The following is a 21366-nucleotide window of genomic DNA, read 5'->3' as shown; positions in this document are numbered from 1 at the left end:
ATAGTCTTGATGCCTACTTGATGCCTCGACGTCGATAAAAAGCCAAAAACCCATCACTTGGCCTACTTGATGCCTCGACGTCGACAAAAAGCCAAAAACCCATCACTTGACCCTACTTGATGCCTCGGCGTCGATAAAGAGCCAAAAAACCTAACTTGGCCTACTTGATGCCTCAGTGTCGATAAAAGGCCAAAAACCCTAACTTGGCCTACTTGATGCCTCGGCGTCGATAAAAAGCCGAAAACTGCCTCGGCGTCGATAAAGAGCCAAAAACCCTAACTTGGCCTACTTGATGCCTCGGCGTCGATAAAGAGCCAAAAACCCTAACTTGGCCTACTTGATGCCTCGGCGTCGGTAAGGAGCCAAAAACCCTAACTTGGCCTACTTGATGCCTCAGCGTCGATAAAGAGCCAAAAACCCTAACTTGGCCTACTTGATGCCTTGGCGTTGATAAAAAGCCAAAAACCCTAATTTGTCCTACTTGATGCCTCGGCGTCGATAAAAAGCCAAAAACCCTAACTTGGCCTACTTGATGCCTCGGCGTCGATAAAAAGCCAAAAACAAACCTAATTGACCCTACTTAACTCAGAATCATCAGTTGAACAGGAACATACTAAAGCAAAAATCATCATTTGCAAACAGATTACTTAAGATAACATTAACCAGCTCTAAATACCACCAAATTCAGCACTAGTTCAAATCCATACATAATCATAGTTTGACATTCAGCACTAGTTCAAATAGCACCACATTCACCACTAGTTCAAATGCAAACATCTTACTTAAGATTACATATCCATAGTTCAGGAGTACTCATAGTTAATAGAATTTAAACTACTATCATTACAACAAATGCCAAACCACACCCTGCAAAAGGTCAGCAAATGCCAAATGATATTGCCCATTCTTCTCTTGCACTGCTTATCCATTTATGATGGCCTTGATCCCCTCCAGCTTCACATTGCTCTCTTCAACTGTCTTCTTGAGCTCATCAATGTGGATCTGCAAATTTTTCTTCTCTTCAGCTAGCTTCAACTTCATGTTCCTAATGACAGTACCTTGAGCACCTGCTATGTTCTTCAAAGTGTCATACTTCTCCTGCAACTTGGTTGTTTCAGCATCTTTCCTTTCTATCATTGCCTTCTGCTCCTGGGCATCCATAAGTGCATTGACATCTTCAACCAACTTCTCATAGCTGGCCTGGAGTTTCTTCTTCTCTTGTGTCGGGTCATGAACAGTAAATGAATGCATCAGACATTCCTCATTCCTGTCCATCTTACTCTGTTCATACATAGACCACAACTTGGACAGTGCATTCTCAAGGGTAGTGGGCCAAGATGGATCAATCCATTCTACTAGTCCACAGTTTTTACCCTCCTGGAAAAAGAGTATTAACAAAATGAATTACATAACAGTGACTTGCTTACAATGATAGGCTAGATTACTTTATACTAAAATTCAGATCATGCTCTAAAGTAAATAACTACTAAGTAAACAATGCGGGTGTGCTAACCCATGAATATTCTGTCCTAAAATAAGCTAACATGGTAGATCCAAACTAAAAAATGCTGGTATGCCAACCCATGCATCTACTCTCTTAAAATATGCTAACCTGACAGAGTTAACAAAATGACCTAACTAAACAATGTTGCCAGAACCAGACTAAACAATGCTGGCAGAGTAAACAATTAATGAATCCACTGTCCAAACTTCACAGTATAATACAATGCCTGCTTCCACAGTAAACAATGACTGCATCCACTGTCCTAACCTCACAATATAATACAATGACTGCTTCCACAGTACATATCCATGGTAAACAAATGACATATCTGTTTGGTAAATCCACAACTTCCAATTAGTTCAGCTGGAACCATACCTTCTCTGCACAACAAAGAAACCTCCTGCCAGTGTGAATCCCTTCGAAAGCAACACGCCTTTCTGCTTCCTTCCCGTGTCCATGGCACAAAACATACATATCTGTCTCAGGGCCCTCGAAATCTGAGTCTTCGGTGCTAGCAGGAACCTGGAGTGCAAAGGAATGACAGAGATTTGGTCCAATGATTGAAAAGAAGCTCATTCCAGAAATCCCCAAATATCAAACCCTAACCCTAACTCTGAGAACTGACCTTAATGGTGCCGTCGTCGGAATCTGAGCTCATGTACTGCTTGGTGTGCTTGCTGCTATCCGACCCATCACTCCACGACACCATGGCGCTGCGGCGGCGGCGCGGCGCGGCGGCGACGGGTGCGGCGACCAAGAACAGAGCGAGAGCGAGAAGAGAGCGAGCGAGCAGAGTGGAGAAGGAGTAACGGTTGGCGCTTTTGACTGCTAGGACCGAACGGCGCCGTCTAACGCCGTCTGCCGGCTGTCGGGACGGCCTGGAGTGCCACGTAGACGAAAAACGGGCCCCAGTTGTCATAAACTCACTTAACTCAGCCCGATCTGCCGATCAGTGGTTTTCCAAAAGAATTACGCTAGACGTGGTGCTTTCTGCGGCGATTCTGTATCCTAGTGTTTTTCGCAAACCTAGTCCTCAAAGTGATGGTTTTATGCAATTTACTCGCTCAACCAGCAACCTTCTCATAGCTGGAAATTCATCTAGACTCGGTTTTTTGTGGGAGTTGAGTTCACCCACCATTTTGTTAACAAATGCTCCGTCATCTGGAAATGAGTCGAGAACATGAGGAATGCCTTCAGACATGATAATGCAGATTTGTGAAGCAAGGCCTGTTAGGGTCTCCATCTGCTTGCCCTCCGCATCCATTATTCTTCCCAAGACCTGCATATATGGCGAACTAAAATTTCAGGTGATGCAGGATTTACTTGATGGTCACTCATAGTTATTGATTCCACAACAGTGAAGCACTTTAATTAGTGTACAGATGCCATGCATGTGTATAGGCTGCTAGCAATTCCAAATTCAAGTTTTGTGCACATTAATTGCCCATTAAGAGTAGCACAAAATTAAATTGCAAAAATGGCAAGAACAATTTGCTTAACTAGCGACCCATCACTCTCGTCTAACCATCCAGAGGCCTACTGGCTATTAAATTGGAATTCGGACACTTTTTCCCAAATTCGCGAACTTGTTTTGAATTCGTGAATGTTTTATAAAATTCCTGAACATTCTACATAAGTTCAGGAACTTATTTCAAGTGCACTAGTTTTTTTTTCAAATATGTGTTCTTTTTAATATCCATGAACATTTTTCAAATGCACGGACTTTTTATCTAAGTTCTTGAAATTTTCTTGAATTGTGAATGATTTTCAAATGCACAGAATTTTTTTTAATCCGTGAAGTTTTCTCAAATCCATGGATGTTTTTCAGATGCATGAACTTTTATTCAAGTTCGTGAACCTTTTTTGAATTGTGAACATTTTTGAAATGTGGGGACTTTTTAAAAATCCATGAATGTTTTTCAAATGCGTGAACTTTTTATTCAAGTTCTTGAACTTTTTGAAATTCATGAAAAAAATTCATATATGTTTACTTTTCTCATATGTGCGAACATTTTTGAATTCATGAAGTTTTTTTTCAATTCTTGATTTTTTTCTAGTTCGTGAACTGATTTTCTAATTCATGATTTTTTAAACCAAAAACATTTTTTTATTTCACCAAGTTAAAAAAAACTATAGAAAAACGACCCGGTCTGCTGCTCAACGCACCACCCATATGTTGGACTTCTCAGATCGCCGGTCTACTGCTTGAACTTTCTGCGAAGCAGCTGTATAGAAATGCAGCTGTCTGTCCAGCCGCCACCTTTGACTTGTGCAATCACGGGAGGGGAGGGGAGGGGAGATCCATGGGGACGGAGGTGAAGGTGAAGGTGTTCGGGCCGGCGAGGTCCACCTGCGTGGCACGGGTGCTGGTGTGCCTGGAGGAGGTCGGCGCCGAGTACGAGCTGGTGCACGTCCACCTCCCCGCCGGCGACCACAAGGGCCCCGCGCATCTCGCCCGCACTGTACGTGCCGCTCACCTCTTCTTCTTCTTCTTCTTCTTCTTCTTCTTCTTCTTCTTCTTCTTCTTCTTCTTCTTCTTCTTCTTCTTCTTCTTCTTCTTCTTCTTCAGTTATTCTAGCAGCCGATTGAGATTTCTCTTTCGACAACGAGCACCCTCAGATTAACAAACAAGGTAGCAAGTAAGAATAACACCTTGCCTTGCTGAGATCTTGGGTGATGGTTGCTAGGCCGCGTACAGGTTCAGATTCAGAAAGTCTAGCTAACCATGATTAAGACGTCTGATTATATTTATACCCCTAACAAGAACGGTGGATCATAATCAACTGCTCATATTTGTATTTACCTTGCAGCCCTTTGGTCAGGTCCCGGCTTTCCAGGACGGCGATCTCATCCTTTTCGGTGAGAGAACAAATATTCATTCAGATTTATTTATATCTCGTATCGACACACAAACACAAGGAAAAGCCTGAAGGAAACAACGTCTTTGTGCTAGCTATAGACTGAGCAAATTGCTCTGCACAAACATTATTCAGATGATTTATATTTTGTACATATGTTGTCATCCCAGAGTCGCGTGCGATTTCGAGGTACGTACTCCGCAAAGGCGCATCCGATCTACTCCGAGAAAATAGCCTCTCCAAATCGACGATGGTGGACGCGTGGCTGGAAGCAGAGTCCCACAACTTCGACAGGGCCATGTCGGCGATCACCTTCCAGTGCTTCGTCGTGCCCATGTTCATGGGCGGGACAGCCGACGAGAGGGTCGTCAAGGAGAACCTGGAGAAGCTGAAGGTGACCCTCGGAGTCTACGAGGAGCGTCTGTCCAGGTTCAAATACTTGGCCGGAGATTTCATCAGCCTGGCGGACCTCAGCCATTGCCCCATGGCTCACTACCTGCTGGCCAGCCCCTGCTCGTCGGTGCTCGATGCGTATCCGCGTGTGAAGGCGTGGGTTGATGGCATGATGGATCGGCCGAGCGTGAAGAAGGTCATGGAGCTTATGGATGCGCCGTGAAAAGAGTGATGTGGTGTACGTGTGCTTTGTGGAATGGAAGTTGTCTCAGCTGTGCGAGTGGAGATGATTTGTCTTGTTTCAACCAGGAGTCAACCCAATTTATATGGAATGATCTTAATTATTTACAACCCAACTTACTAATAATGGCCCATTTCATCACATGCCACGAAATGTCATTTAATTAAGCTCTCTAAGAGTATCTCTAACCAAACTCTCAAATTCCATTTAACTCCCCAAATTGGCATATTTTGAGGAGTTAATCAAACCTAAGCGAAGCCTCAAACCTATAACTTCTCAGAAATTTGAGGATTTAAGTCTCAAAAGGTTCCTTTTGGATCAAATTTGAGAGAGGAGCGCCACTTTCTCCTCAAATCCCAAGCTAGCTCTTCTTGTTGCATAAAACGACAGAATCGCTGCCGCGGCGACCGATTGACATCCCGCCGCAATAAATTCTTACCAGCTGCTCACCCAAACCCTAGGTCTTCCTCATTGCCACCCATTTCCCCCAAAAGTTGTCACAATCCAGACCAAAATCACCGTTGCCCAAAAGTGCAGCCGCTTGATTTGGCACCAATGTCGCTCGAATCACCGCCACCGCTCGATCTGCCGTTGTCGTCGCCTGTTTTCGCCATGGTGAGGCTGCTCCCCACCCACCGCTATGCCTACTCATGCCAACACCACCCACTGGTGGTCGTGAGAGGTGCCGACGACGCAATGAAGGAGTCGGAGGAGGAGGAGCCCCACTCCGGTGTCAAACCGCCGGAGAAGAAGGATGAAGGGAAGAGGAGGAAGGTGAGGGGAAGCAATCCCATACCAACACAAAGGTGCACAACACGATGTCGTGGTGCCCCTCCAACGTGGGAGGAGGAGCACCAAGCCACCGAGGTGCAGCTCACTATCGTGCACGTTGACACCCTCCTCACTGACCCGCTGGCGGTGGTAGAGGACCGCACCACCGAGGTGCGACTCGCTGCCGAGCGTCGGGCATCACTACATCATCACAGTTCATAACTAAAAGTATATAATTATTAAAAGTATACTTTCAAATTTGAGTTTTGAATGAGGTGTTCGTCCACAATCTAGATTTGAGGAGTTAAACTCGAGAGTTCGTTAGCTTCACACATTTTTAACTCCTCATATGTGAGGAGTTAAGGTTTGCAGAGGAATTTGAAAGGAAATCTTTTGAGTTTGGTTAGAGATATCTTGATCCTAGCCATTTTAACCTTAATTGTGTTTGTGAGCATGATTTTCGATGTGTCCATGATTAGAAATAGACTGGTGAATTATCCCGGCGAGGTGGTGGTCGAGTTGTGCTGCTATGGGGAATTGGACTGCACTCTATCTGAAGTGATGCTTTTGACTGCGCCTTTTTTTTAATTGTCGTGTGGCTTTTATATTCAAGGTATTCTTTGGTTCTCGGAGAAGTTTTTAGATATAAGCACATATTATACTCTCTCCGTCTCATAATATGAGATATTATAACAGAAAATAAAAGAAAAATAAAATATTCTTTTGACATTTACAAATAGGCTGGCTGATTTACTCAGCAAAAGAAATGAGATGACGATTGATGAAAATACATCATGATACAAAAACCGGACGCATTTTTCGCGCACCACCACTGCAAGTATCATTTTCCACTGGACATTGCAAAATAGATTTTTTTTTTGAGTGGGCAAAATAGATTTTACAGTGGATGCTTTTCATGAAAGAAATAGGAACAAATTCACCCAGCAATAAAATTCGAGACATAAAATTCAGACCCACACAAACCAAGGGACAAGACAAGAAAAGAAAATCAACCGCTGCGCTGCAGGCCGCCACACGCTCTCTCGCGCCACTCCCCGCCTCCCGATTCCCTGGCCGCCGCCGCCAGGTCCGACCATGCACGCGGCAGCGACCGCCCCGGCGCTGGCGCCGCCCGTCCTCCTCCCCCTCTGCCTGCCCACCGGCGCCGGCTCCTCCGCCCGGCCGCGCCGCGCCGCGCGGGCCGCCGTTCGGTGCGAGCTCGCCGCCGCCTCCGCCTCCCCCTCCGCGGCGCCCGTGGCCGCCCCCCGCTGGGCCCAGAGGACGGTCGTCATCCCGCCGCAGCGCCGCGGCTGCCACATCATCACTCACAAGGTGCGCCCGCCCTCCCCTCTCGTTCCTACAGCTTTGCCACTGCCATGCCTCTGTGTCTTTGGTATGGGTAGTAAATTGGTGACGGTGGATTGCTTCTTGGCTGTTTTGCAGATCATGCACGCGATCAGGAGCGACCTCTCCGAGTTCAAGTGCGGCCTGGCGCATCTCTTCTGTACGTGATGCAGTTTTATGTTCTTTTTGTTGTTGTTGTTGTTGTAGACAATCAGGGAGGCACAATCCTGTGTCGTTTCTTAAAATTATCAGTAAGTTTTATGGCGCTGCTCACTCAGTGTCAGAGCCGTCCGGCTGGGTAAATGTTGTTTTGCATTGGAAGCTCTGTTCTGAAACCAGATTTCAAAGCTTTTAACAATGAGTAAATTATCTTGGAACTATAAGAATTGCTCCAATTAGAATTGGGAAATCATCACATTTGGGTTTACAAGTGGACCTCAGACCACATGTTAGGGAGTAGTGACACTTGGACCAATTTGCGACTGTATAAAGCAATTTGCTCCGCTGTAAGGGTTCTTGTCTGTGCGTAGGTCAAATTAGCAGCTAGATACTGAAGGTTTCAAGTGGTTTCTGAACTGCAGGAATGAAAAAAAAAATTGAGTGCACAAAATGTACAGTTAATTGACAGCAGAACTTGAAATTCCTGATGTTAGAATGTATCCGCAGAACTTATGGTGTCACTGGTTTAGTTTTGAGTGAAGTGAGTATCTGATGATGGTATGTTATCAGAAATTCAGAATGCAGTTTCCATTGTTTTTCAGAATAGTGAAAGGTTTATATATGCTCTGCAGTGCACCACACGAGCGCTTCACTCACTCTTAATGAGAACTACGACCCCGATGTCCAAACTGACACTGAAACATTCCTTAGTCGAATTGTCCCAGAGGTGAACGATGTGATATTTCCCTTTCTTTTTCTGTTCAACGATATCTCATTAGATTGGTCTCCTGATCTCTGTCTGATTGTAATTAGGGTCCATCTGCTCCATGGAGGCACACCATTGAAGGTTAGGTTCTGAACCCTGATATGGCTGGCCGTTGATCTTCCTTGTTACAGTGTTCTTATTTAAATTATATCGTCATGTATACTGCTGCACCTTCAGCAATGCTCCATTAGTTCTCTAAGACTGAAGTCTAGTCTTTACTCTCCATTCTGTATTTTCAAAATTATTCAGATCTTGCAAATGAATTACAAGACTGCCTGAGCTGTTTCTTGACTTGATAAGCAGAAACCAAAATTTACATGATTAAATCACCCACTAATACTCAGATTCTGATTGCAGGATCTGATGACATGCCAGCACATATCAAATCATCAATGTTTGGCTGTGCCTTGACGTATGCCCTCCCTCCCTAATGTTTCTCTTTTACAAAATATGAGTGACTTCGTCCAAAACAAATTAGTGACATTTTTCCTTTGTCTTCAGAATTCCTATCACTGACGGGCGTCTCAACATGGGAACTTGGCAGGTGCGTAAAGACATTTTACTCACAAAAATGGGCCCTCTTTTGGTACACGGTTACTGATACTGTAGTATAATCATCTTAGATGCATCTACTCTCAGTATTTAAGGTTAGATTTTCTTTATAGGCTCGACTGAACATACAGTAGAATACTTGGTTTTTCGATAAATGATATATTTGTAACAGAACTATAGGAAGTGGTCTATTCAGTGCATAAGAACAGTATCCATCTATTCCATATATGAGTTTAAACTTGACTCTTAAGTCTGTGCAGCATGTTTCATTTGGGTGTCAACCACCCAAGACATAATGTCAGTATTAGCAGCAACCAGATGTTATTCAGGCATCTGTGTTCTAAATTTTATCGTCTGAGTCGAACACTTGAACCCGAGTCGTACTACGTCTCCTATGTTCATATCCGAGTAACATTTGCCATGTTTTTTTTTGCCAAATCATGACCTGAATCCAATTTTGTTACTAACACCTGGGTCTGTTTAGTGCATAAGACCCAATGTCCCATCTATGCCATATATAAGTTTGCAGTTCACTCTTAAGTATGTGCAGTATGTTTTCTTTTGGGTGTCAACGAGCCAAGACATACTATCAATATTAGCAGCAACCAAATGTTATTCAGGCGTCTGCGTTCTTAATTTTATCATCGAGTCGAACACCTGAACCCAAGTCGTACTATGACACCTATGTCCATATCCGAGTGACATTTGCCATGATTTTATTTTACCAAATCAGTTATCTGATCTAATTCTATTTCCAACACCCGCCTCTCATGTGGAAAGTTTGGGTAACACCTGCTAGTACTCGGGGCCCAACCTCGGCATTATATTTGATACCTAATCTTGATCATTCTATTTTTTATTTCCAGGGTATATGGCTCTGTGAACATCGTGATTATGCTACTCCTCGCACAATTGTGATTACTCTCAGTGGGATATGAATGGCCAATGCTAGGAGCTGCAAATACAGTGTTGTGATTCTGATGTGCACTGAAATTGGAACTTTGCTCCAACTGTTATATGAGCTGCCCCGACATATCTTATTTGTAATTGTTTGCGTAGTTTTGTACAAGGGGAATAAATAGTAGATTTTCTGAGCTCCCATGCAAGCCCTGCCTATGTGGGCCGTCTAATTTGCATCAAGATATGTGCTAGCTCGCTATCTTCACCTTCGTAGAAATGTCTCTCTTTTGTTATCTCAAACAACACTTATAAAGACGCCATGCCATCATATAATAATAAAAACACCAATTATGGCTACATATTATGTAGTTGTTATCATGAACAAATGTTTGTAGGAGAATGTACGAGTGCTCTACCTAGAGACTGCATATGACATCAGATGATGAAGAATATTTTTCTCCATTTAAATATGTTTTCAGATGAGGAAGTGGTTGCATCATTTATACCTCTACTTTTATATATAATCGTTTGTAGAAGAATGTACGTGCCAGAATGTACGTGCCAGGAGGCTCGCAAAGTTGCGAGTGTGTGCATGCCCAAAAAAATGCATTTGGTTGAATAGTCATCTTCACAACCGTCCCACTAGGTGATGGGGAAGAGGCGGCCGTTGTTCTTCCCAACTACGGATATATAAGAATCGAAATTGGTGGTGGAGCCCGGAAATAAGCCGAGGGTGTGCACACATAAAAAAAATTCTACCTAGTCCAAGTGTCATACAATATTTGGGGAAAAACACAAATAGCTGAATCAAATCACACAACATTATAGTTCACAAAATATTTCAAATTTACAACATAGAAAATGCAACTCTAAGTAACTCTACAATGTTCCTTTGCCATGAAAGCTTCAACTACGTCATCCTCAACACATATCACTCAATGAGTGCCAGTAAGCAATAGCTCACAAAATCATCACCCATACTATTTCTCAACTTGTTTTTCACTAAATTCATTGCCGAAAAGACTCTTTTAACACTTGTGGTGACCACCGGTAAGATCAATACCAATTTCATAAGCAAGTGGACCAAATTATATAGAACATGTTTTTTTTCTTCAATCAAGCATAATAGAGAGATCGCCAATACTACACATGGATTTGAACCTATAATCTTGTCTCATATCATCAATAAAAGTAGCAAGTTGGAATTCAAGCTTTACCAAATCGATGCTTAATATGTCCTTGGGGTAGAATTGAATAAGTTTCATTACCTTGAGTGCATCTTAAGTAAATGAATTGATGGGATTCAAAGCACACATGCAAATATGCAACTCCATATTACCTTAATCAAACCTACTGTGAAGCTTTTGAATGATTTGATCAATGATACCAATACATACTTCTCTTCTATAACTATCATCATTTGTTTGTACTTCATAATATATCAACATGATCTTCCATGAGGCACATATCCTCTGATGGAGGAACTTGAATGCCATGTTTATTGCAAAGCAATGTCACCTTTGCAAGAAATTCTTCCCATCCATGAGACCGCATGTGTCGCATTCTACTCTTTGCTAACCTAACAAGTCATATTGCATTAATAATATCTTGATCTCACTTTTGATGTGATTGAGACAACTCAATTGTGTAGCCAAGAATAACAAGCATCAAGTGAAGAATGAAAACAAAGTCAAATGACTCCAAGGCAAAAGCCATCCATGTATTATTGCCCACTGACTTTTTTGTGAAAGATCTTTCTCAATAGTATCGAGTACTTCAAGGATTGTGGTATACATGCTAATAAAGCACAAAATGGTCCTAATATGAGAACCCCATCGAGTATCACTGAGTCTAGCTGATCCCATATCTTGATTTAATGAACTTCAACTTTCAATTTCACCCATTTCAAGTGCTTCCCAAAACTTTTGAGCTCTAACATCTCGAAGCATGTCATGTTGCTAACAAGAAACTCCAATAATATGGAGAAAGTAAGAAACATGATTAAAAAAATACCCACGCGGTTCATTTCTGTTTGCCATAATGACAAGAACCAACCAAAGTTCATGTGCAAAACATTAAATGTAATAAGTTGGGGCCTAATCTTTCATGATCAATGTTTTCAACCCTTTAATCTCCCTATACATCTTTGCTAGCCCCGTCATATCCTTGTCCACGAATTTGAGTAAGAGTCAAATGATGAACGATTATCAAAGATTCAATTGCAGCCATAAGTGACAATAAAGTTGTGTTGGCAACATGAACAACTCCAAGGAACCTCTCACATCTCTTTCCAACTTTATCAACATAACATATGCAAAAAGCAAGTTGCTCTCTGTGAGATACGTCACTAGACTCATCAGCTAGGATTGCAGTGGTCATTACCAAGATCTTCAATAATTTGTTTTGTAGTTTGCATCGCACAACATTCAATAATTTTGTATTGTTGGATTAGTCAAGATGCAATTTTTAGGAGAATTGTTCAAAACAACATTATTAACTTCTTCATCATTTTCTCAAAGCCATTTTAGAAGTTCAAGAAAGTTTCCCCTATTTCTAGATTGTTCACTCTCGTCATGTCCACGAAATGTCAATCCTTGGCTCAAAAGAAACCTCAAGCATATAAGTGAATAAGTTATTCTAGCTTTGTACCGATGGTGTGGGAGGGCCAGAACTAGTCGCTGGAGGGGAGAGGCGGCGTGGCAGCACAGTGGCACAACCGCGCGTGGGCCGCTCACTCTCTTTTCTGATTCTCACGCGACACAGACTGGGAGGAAGAGACCTACTCGACTGAGCCGGTAGGCCTTGAACAATCCTTTTGCGCCAAATTGCTAATTAGTACATAGTAAAAAATCTCAACATTCTGGTTGGGCAACAATCCACTGTGCGTAACCGCTAGCTCCGCCACTTGGCCGATGTCAACAATTCCTTGAAGCGCCAACAACATCGCCGGTGCCATGATGGTAGCAATGCACATCTTTGTGCATGACATGATTGGCTAGTCGGTCGAACTCTTTAGTTTAGTGTATGGATATATTTTTGCTTGTGTAGTTGGTTGTGGTGTGTGCTCACCTCGGGCCCTATTAATTTGTAGTCCCATTCGTCTACTTGGCGCCAATGACAGATGGACACCAACACAAAGGGAAAAGCTATGCATTTGGTGGATCGGGGTGTTAAAGTGCAAACCACCGGCTATGGATCGCTCTATATCTATCTAAGAGCATCTACGGTCGGACTTGGCAAATCCGACCCCTCAAACACCCGCGGGCACGCCCACAATTATGTGTCCTTATTTGACACATTCTTTTCCTTCGTTAGCCTGTGTTCATTGTGTTCCAAGTACGGTACCCAAGTAACAGAAGACGTATATAAATTGGTGGGGTTGGCCAGAAAAGGGCGAGTTTTTTTAGGGGTTGGAAAAGGGCGAGGTGCTATTATTTAATCGGAGGATCAAGTGCAATTTTGCACACAAAGTAGCCGCACGATGCACACAGAGGCAGCGAATTGGGCTGGCCCAACAGCGACAACACACAGTTCAAAATTTCAAAAAAATCATGTGCTCTCTTGGATTCGCCCACAGGCACACATAAAACAAGTGGGCTAACCAGCAGAGCTAAACAGATTTGCAGATTAATATGTAGCGCAGGGTTTTAATAACTATCAGAAGTATTCAATCATACATTTTTTGAAAATTCAAACAGGACTTTTTTGGGAGAAGTTAATATTTTATGGAAGAAATTTATCATTTTCGATTTTTTTAGAAATTGGAACATTTTTTGAATTTGTGAACAATTTTTTAAAAATGGGAATAATTTTAGAAATTGTGAACCATATTGAAAAGGCGAAAGTTTTTCCAAACTATGATTTTTCATTAAAATCATGAGAAATTATTGAATATGTGAACAAAATTTCACAATAGAAACATTTTCGATTATATGATTTCTTTTTAAAAACAAACGAATTCCAGGAAAACGAGAATATTTTTAAATTTGGTAAACAATTTTTAAAAGCCGAAATATTTTAAAATATATGTTTTTTAACAGGAACATTTTTTAAATTCTCGATAACATTCTCTAAATGTGAAAGATTTTGAATTTGTGAATAAGGTATGCAAATATATGATTTTTGATATTATGAAAAGAAACTGAAAACACGAACAACTTTTGGAAAGTGTAAATAGTTTTAAAAAACAGGAATTTTATTGGATTTAAAATAATATTTGCGATTGACAAGCATAAAATAAAATAAAATAGAATAGAAACATATAAAACAAAAAATATAAAATAAAATAGAAACATATAAAATAGAAACATATAACATAAAACATAAAATATAAAATAAAGTAAAATAGAAACATATAGACAAAAAAGGAAAAAGTAAAAACTGAAACAGGAAAATAAGTAAATTAAAAAACATGTTTATGGACTTTCTAGAAGGTTCTTAAAACTGGCTGGGAACCGAACTGCCCAGTATAGGTACAACGGAGCTGGGCCGGCCCAGTTGATCACGCGTCTGTGCGATTGGTGGATCATTTGATGCAGAGAGTGTCAAATAGGATTTCCGTCCTTTTTCTTTCACATAATTTTTTGTGCCTCGGCAATGTGCACAAGAGGCCCAACTCAGCCTAGATGCCTCCCTCGAAATCTTTTTTGCTTTTGTAGCAGAAAAAAATAGTATCTCCTCGGATAAGTTTTTTAAGAATATAAATAATATCCGTGAACGGGTCAAAACAATAAAAAAGTGCACCTCCCTTTATTAGTATAGGTATTAGCACATATGTCCGTGCGTTGCAATGGGACATATATTTTTATGAGAAGCAACAAGAGAGATAATTTATGTGTCCACCAAAAATAGCCTCCATAGTGGTAGGCGACATAGCGAAGAGCTGCGGTCTTCTCAAGGGTCATGTTTGGCCCGTGAGATTTTGAGAGTGGTGGGATTGGTCAATGTGGCAGCGACTACCCAACTCGTGCCCTTTTTTCCTCCGGGCCTACCTCCGTCTTTGGGTTGTAGCTGCCTCCGCATTTGGTGGCTGCGCGACAACCTTCGGGGCATGATTGTTTCGACCACTCCCTCCTACGACGGCGTAATCGGGCGGATTACAATTTGCAGTGGATAAATCCTATTTCATTAGCATAATCAGCGCGTAACCAGACATGAATGTCCCTTCTTCATCTGATTTATGTTCTTTATTTTAGAGCTCACGTGCCCATAGTTTTTCTTAGTTAGAGCCAAACCAACATATTTTCTTTTATTGGCATGTGTTAACAATTTCTTTCAATTATAGCCAACCACCACATTCTCTTTTATTGGTACGTGCAAGCTACCACCAGCAAAAATTTATGGAGTCCCTCATTCTGCTCATGATTCTCGAGATAACTTCCTTATTTCCAAACAACAGCCTTATTTCCAAGAAACCTAGGGATATATTTTTGCTTCCCGTCCGTCCGACAGAAAAAGAAATATGTGGTAGGCCAAGTTCGGCCCAGCCGGGGGACAAATGATTTTTTTTCCGAAAACTACATGCAAAACTAACGAAACAAAATCTTTACGTATATTTAATAGGAGAACAAGCCGTTTTTATGTAATAAAGCCGATCAAGATCAGTTGGCATCCTCGTGAGGAAATGGATGAGACGTGGCAAAGTTGATTCCTTACACAGCCACAAACTATTTTTGCCTCCCTTGGTGAGGATTGTTTTTTTTTTTTTGAGGTGATGGTGAGGATTGATGGGTTGGATGCAGGGCAGGCCCGGTAAGGGAGTGCGGCTGATGCCTACTACAACCTGGGCGACAAAGCAATTACTTTTGCTTTTTCATGTTCGAGTGTCCCTAGCAACTCGCGCGAATAATTAAGAACATAGTACAATGTCAGATTCGAATCAGTTTTTTGAACTTGTCAAATAATTATTATGATTATGAATTGCCAAATATTCTTGCAAACGTGAACAATTTTTTAAATTATGAAATAGTTTTTAAAAATTCTGTACATTTTTTGGTAAAACAAGAACAAAATTTAAAACAACATTTTTTTTGAAAACATGAACCTTTTATAAAATCACGATTGTTTTTGAATTTTTGAACAATTATTGAAAACGGGAACATGTTTTGAACCAGAACAATTTTAGAAAATGTGTTTTTGTTGAAATGCGAACACTATTTTGAATTTATGAATATTTCACTAAAACATGAATTTATTTCGAATCTGGAATATTTTTTAAAATGCATTTTTTGAAAATCAAAAATATTTTTTGAAAAGTGGAACATTTTTTGAATTCTGAATTGCTTTTGGAATGAGAACAAAACTTTAATGTTCAATTTTTTTTTAATGAGAACACAATTTGGAATTCTGAACATCTTCCAAAAAATTAACAAAATTAAAATTCTGAACATTTTTTTAGAAATTTGAACTTATGAAGAAAATGGAAAAGTAAAGATAATCTCCGAAGGGACAAAAGGAAAAACAAATAGAAAATAAAAAGAATAAGAAAAAAAACAGAAAAAACCTAATCGGGACGGCCAGTTTTGGGAAAATGGTAAGACGAGAAAATTAAATTGCAAAAATGGTAAGAACAGTTTGCTTAACTAGCGGCCCATCACTCTCGTCTAACCATCCAGAGGCTTACTGGCTATTAAATTGGAACTCGTTATTTGTAAGAAATGATGATCATAAGAAATTCGGAATGACATGCCAAAATGAAAAAACTTAACAAAACTAAGAGGCAAGACATGTACACAAAAATCACTCACCATTGTCAAGCTAGACGACAGGCAATCGTTTGAACCTTGATAGCTCAACACTAATTGGCTAGAATTTTTGCAGAGACTTTGAAATAGACTTGCCGTTGGGTATAGATAGTGACCGCACTGAATTTGGCATGTGACATACTCGTTATTCCCTTTGTCCAGCATAGCAAAATAGTTGTCAGTGCAATCAATTGCCAGCATTGCGAGGGCTTCCCCTGCCTCTGCTCGTGACATTTCCAAACTGTTGGGGGTATATCCCGCGGTGTAACCTGGCCAGATATATGACCCGACCGAACTTGATGTTTCATTGTTAAGCGTCAGAGGATTGGGGACTCATGTGTCTGACGGCTCATTGGTGTGACGACTCACGAGTCTGAAGACTCATTGATGACCCGGCGGGTGCTTCAGACGGACGACAAGGCCCAAGGCCCAGTATGCCGGTTCGTGGGCCGGCTTACGAGGAAAGACATAAGGAATATTCTCCTACAAAGGAAGTAAGACTAGGACTCCACTTATAATAGAGTAATCCTAATCCTACCAGGACTAGTCATGTAACCCGCCCCTTCAACTTATATAAGGAGGGGCAAGACTCCCTAAAGGGGGACAAGCAACAAGAAACAATCTCTAGGGCTAGACACAAAGGGGAGCCGGCTTATGCGGCCACTCTTTCATGAGCATAATGAGATCTAGCCACAAACAACATATAGGGCTATTTCCGGACGATGTTTCCCGGGGCCCGAAGCTGTCTAAATCCTTGTCTTGTGTTGCGTCTCTCGATTTCGCTCAACCCCTCTCAAGCTACTACAAAGATGCGTTGGGCTCACGACTAAATCCTCACACTAGGACATCTACTGTGATAATTCCACGACAGTTGGCGCTCATCATGCGGCCTGCGCACGGTGGTGTTGAGTTTTTAGAGGGATTTTTTTTAGGGATCAAGAAGTTTGCAATTTACTGGATGAAGATAAGTCGGTTTGGAAGGATCTGCATCAAGTGCAAGTTTATCCGATTGAGATGAAAATAATTAAATTTAATGTTCTGTGCGCCGCCGGCGACGCCACATCGTGAGATCTACTCAAGGCCGACCAGAATATTAGTACATACATGCTCACAGAGATTTGATGGATACGTGGAGACGACGACGACGACTCAGGAACGGATACGGCCGTGACCTGACCGGCGGGTCACCTGCTATTGCCGTACCACGAGCTCACAAAGCCACCTTGAATCGCCACCACAGTCGCGAGCCGCCCGGCCGGATCTGCCTGTACAAAACCGCTGCCTCGTCTGCATGGAAAGTCGACGTCGCCCCCTGCGTCCCAGCCGCCATGGCCCTCTACTCCAAGCTGGCCTCGATCTGGCCATGATCCGGCTCTGCCGCCGCACTAGCCGCGTTCGAGCCGCCCAATCCCCGGTTGCTAATGTCACCACTCTGCTTTGACCTCGTTCCAAGCCGCCTCACCCGAACCGGAGCCTCGCCAACCGCGCCTCGACTGCTAGGCTGCCTCCGGCGGTCTCTGTCTTTGCAAGTCGCCACCGCACTCCGAGTCACTCCGAGCCGCCGTCCGCTGTGAGCCGCCGCCCGCCTCTCGCATTGCTCCGCCTCGTCACGGGTTTTTTCCAAGCTGGCCTGTCCTTTTTTCCTGCAGTGGCTGTGGGTGTACGCAGTGTCATGCGGGTGCCTGACCGCCTGGCTGTTACTGCTCCTTCGCCTGTGATTTATTTCCATAAGAAGATCGAAGCCAACATCTAATGCTATGTTATTTAGGCCTCACGCGAGAAGACCGAAGACTTCAGCTAGCGGTCGGATGCATGAAGAAAGATCAAACAGTTTTTTAATATCACGTGAAGCTTCTAGGTCGATGATGACAAAAGAATTCATCTCACGTAAAGCTTCTTCAAGTGGTCTAGTCACATCAGAACAGGAAATCATCAGCATGCTGATACGGAGGCTGTCTGTTGGTCCTGTTTACATACTAAAAGGCTGCACCAGAATACATCCAACCTTATCCAATATTAGTATCCGCGCTCATCCGGAAAATAAATCAGGTGCTATCTGTTCTCAGTATTTTTTAGCACATATTAATATTTTCGAGAACAATTACTCTGTTTTTTAATATATTTTACGCAGGACAAAATCCACTACAAAGGTGACGTCATGCCATGGACATGAGGCTCACACCGGTTTAAAACGTTGCGGCCGTCTCTCGCGACCGCACCGGCTTACGACGCCGCGGCCGTCTCTCGCGACCGCGCCGTCTTCAAACATTGCGGCTGACTTCTACGTCTACATCAACATATGCAATCGAGTCGTCGTCCGTACCTACGGCCGATTTACCCATGTCCGTGTCATTTCCAATGTCGCGGCCGACTCTCTCGCCCGCACCGGCTTACAACGCCGCTGACGACTCTCCCCATCCGCACCGGCTTACAACGCCGCGGCCGGCTCATCTGCCTGCTCCCGTGGCCGACTCGGCCGTGATTGATTCCAGCTTCACCAAAGGTGATCATCAACTCCATGGTGGATAATTACTGACTTGACGTATCAGGTGAAATCCATCTAGTATACTTTTATATTACATATTGCTTTCTTTAAAAGAACAATTACTCTGGCTTGCAAGTTCTTCCATATAGGACTCTGATGTCTACTGCACAACATTCTTCTTGTGGACGTTGTTGGGCCTCCAAGTGCAGAGGTTTGTAGGACAGTAGCAAATTTCCCTCAAGTGAATGACCTAAGATTTATCAATTCGTGGGAGGCGTAGGATGAAGATGGTCTCTCTCAAGCAACCCTGCAACCAAATAACAAAGAGTCTCTTGTGTCCCCAACACACACAATACAATGGTAAATTGTATAGGTGCACTAGTTCGGCGAAGAGATGGTGATACAAGTGCAATATGGATAGTAGATAAAGGTTTTTGTAATGTGAAATTATAAAAACAGTAAGGTAACTAATGATAAAAATGAGCATAAACGGTATTGCAATGCTAGGAAACAAGGCATAGGGTTCATACTTTCACTAGTGCAAGTCCTCTCAACAATAATAACATAATTGGATCACATAACTATCCCTCAACATGCAACAAAGAGTCACTCCAAAATCACTAATAGCAGAGAATAAACGAAGAGATTATGGTAGGGTACGAAACCACCTCAAAGTTATTCTTTCCAATCAATCTGTTGGGCTATTCCTATAGGTGTCACAAACAACACTAGAGTTCGTACTAGAATAACACCTTAAGACACAAATCAACCAAAAACCTAATGTCACAAAGATACTCCAATGTCACCTCAAGTATCCGTGGGTATGATTATACGATATGCATCACACAATCTCAGATTCATCTATTCAACCAACACATAGAACCTCAAAGAGTGCCCCAAAGTTTTTACCGGAGAGTCAAGACAAAAACATGTGCCAACCCCTATGCATAGGTTCATGGGCGGAACCCGCAAGTTGATCACCAAAACATACATCAAGTGAGTCACGTGATATCCCATTGTCACCACAGATATGCACGGCAAGACATACATCAAGTGTTCTCAAATCATTAAAGACTCAATCCTATAAGATAACTTAAAAGGAAAAACTCAATCCATTACAAGAGAGTAGAGGGGGAGAAACATCATAGGATCCAACTATAATAGGAAAGCTCGCGATACATCAAGATCGTATCACCTCAAGAACATGAGAGAGAGAGATCAAACACATAGCTACTGGTACATACCCTCATCCCCGAGGGAGAACTACTCCCTCCTCGTCATGGAGAGTGCCGGAATGATGAAGATGGCCACCGGAGAGGGATTCCCCCTCCGGCAGGGTGCCGGAACGGGTCTAGATTGGTTTTCGGTGGCTACGGAGGCTTCTGGCGGCGGAACTCCTGATCTATTGTGCTCTGTAAGTGCATCTAGTGCCACCCCTAGTTGGTTTTAGAGTATTGACGACAAACCTGGTTGAGGGACTAATGTGTTTGTGAGAATTGCAGGATAACATAGGTAGAAGTCCCTCATTGATTCGGTTTTCCTACCAGAGATGACCCCTAAAAATGTATGAAGACATTGAAGTCAAAGGTGGTACGTGAAGACATTCACATTGAAGACTATAACAAGAAAAGACATCGCGTGAAGACTATGGAGCGCGAAGACTTAGTTGTTTCGTCGTTCTTTTTCTTCTTTGTTGAGTCATAGGAACCACCGTACTGTTAAGTGGGGTCCAAGAGAACCAGTCAGAATGACTAAAGTGATGCTTAACCAAAATCCTATGTCTTCGAGCGAAGACAATGAGAGCAAATCTTATCCAGAGCTGGATAAGTCAGCTTTGCTTGTAGCCCAAGTAAAGTTGTCGTGTGTGTTTGAAATCTGACCGTTGGGACACGTGTCAGTTCCTCAATGACCCAGGGTCATTTAGGACAAATCAGGTTGGGTTTCCTAGTGGCTATAAATAGCCCACCCCCTACAACCATAAACGGTTGGCTGCTCAGAGTTAATATACGGCTTGTGTCGTTTGAGAGCAACCCACCTCGAAGCCTTTGAGAGAGAATTCCTTGCGAGGACAAAGCCCTAAACATCCAAAGCCAAAGAGTGTTAGGCATCACTGAAGTCTTCTTGTCTGTGTGATCTGAAGACTTATTACACTTGAGGACTGTGAATCCTCCAGCCGGTTAAGGATGACGACTATGAGAGCAATCTGCAGAAGGCAATGACTAATGTGTTCTCCGGGTATTTTCCATATGACTAAATCATGTACTCTACATTTTCGCAATTTTTTTCTGAAAACTATGCACTAAGCTGATGGGGCAATAGTGAGTAGTGTCCTCTGTGTCAGTTTTTTTGGGAATTAGGCAGACAAGAGCCTTGTTAAGTAACGCAAATCCGCGACCATCAATGACTAATAATTTCAGGAGAGCAGCCATGGTATCCCAGCAAGCTTTCAAATGCACCGAGAAAGCCTCCTCTTTAGCCTCCTCGTCAGTGAGGAGCTTCCCCTGGACTTTGATCAAAGGGATGATTTTCTTTTGCTCTATGGGCATTTGCAACAGCTTGGATTGGCACCCCCCTCCGGAACCATCTAATTCTTGAAATGTTGCCTTGAAATTATTCGTTTGAGAGAGGACAGCCTGAGAACAGCCAATTT

At 42.5% G+C, this 21366-nt stretch overlaps 2 protein-coding genes across 2 annotated transcripts; both read left to right on the top strand.

Annotated features, from left to right (window-relative positions):
* The first annotated feature begins 3752 nt into the window (after positions 1-3752).
* On the top strand, positions 3753-5106 carry LOC125521076 (probable glutathione S-transferase GSTF1). The gene is made up of 3 exons (XM_048686132.1): positions 3753-3966; positions 4315-4363; positions 4533-5106. The coding sequence occupies exons 1-3, from the start codon at positions 3808-3810 to the stop codon at positions 4976-4978; spliced, it is 654 nt and encodes a 217-aa protein (XP_048542089.1). The 5' UTR covers positions 3753-3807; the 3' UTR covers positions 4979-5106.
* A 1648-nt stretch (positions 5107-6754) lies between these two features.
* On the top strand, positions 6755-9845 carry LOC125522140 (UPF0047 protein YjbQ-like). The gene is made up of 7 exons (XM_048687218.1): positions 6755-7099; positions 7211-7271; positions 7903-7997; positions 8084-8117; positions 8394-8448; positions 8538-8580; positions 9455-9845. Exons 1-7 carry the CDS (start codon positions 6863-6865, stop codon positions 9524-9526), a joined length of 597 nt encoding a protein of 198 aa, XP_048543175.1. The 5' UTR covers positions 6755-6862; the 3' UTR covers positions 9527-9845.
* Positions 9846-21366: the final 11521 nt, after the last annotated feature.

This window comes from Triticum urartu, chromosome 7 (genome assembly GCF_003073215.2).
Source record: "Triticum urartu cultivar G1812 chromosome 7, Tu2.1, whole genome shotgun sequence".
NCBI lineage: Eukaryota > Viridiplantae > Streptophyta > Magnoliopsida > Poales > Poaceae > Triticum > Triticum urartu.
Note: the sequence above shows the minus strand (reverse complement) of the source record. Positions and strands in the feature narration are given on the sequence as shown.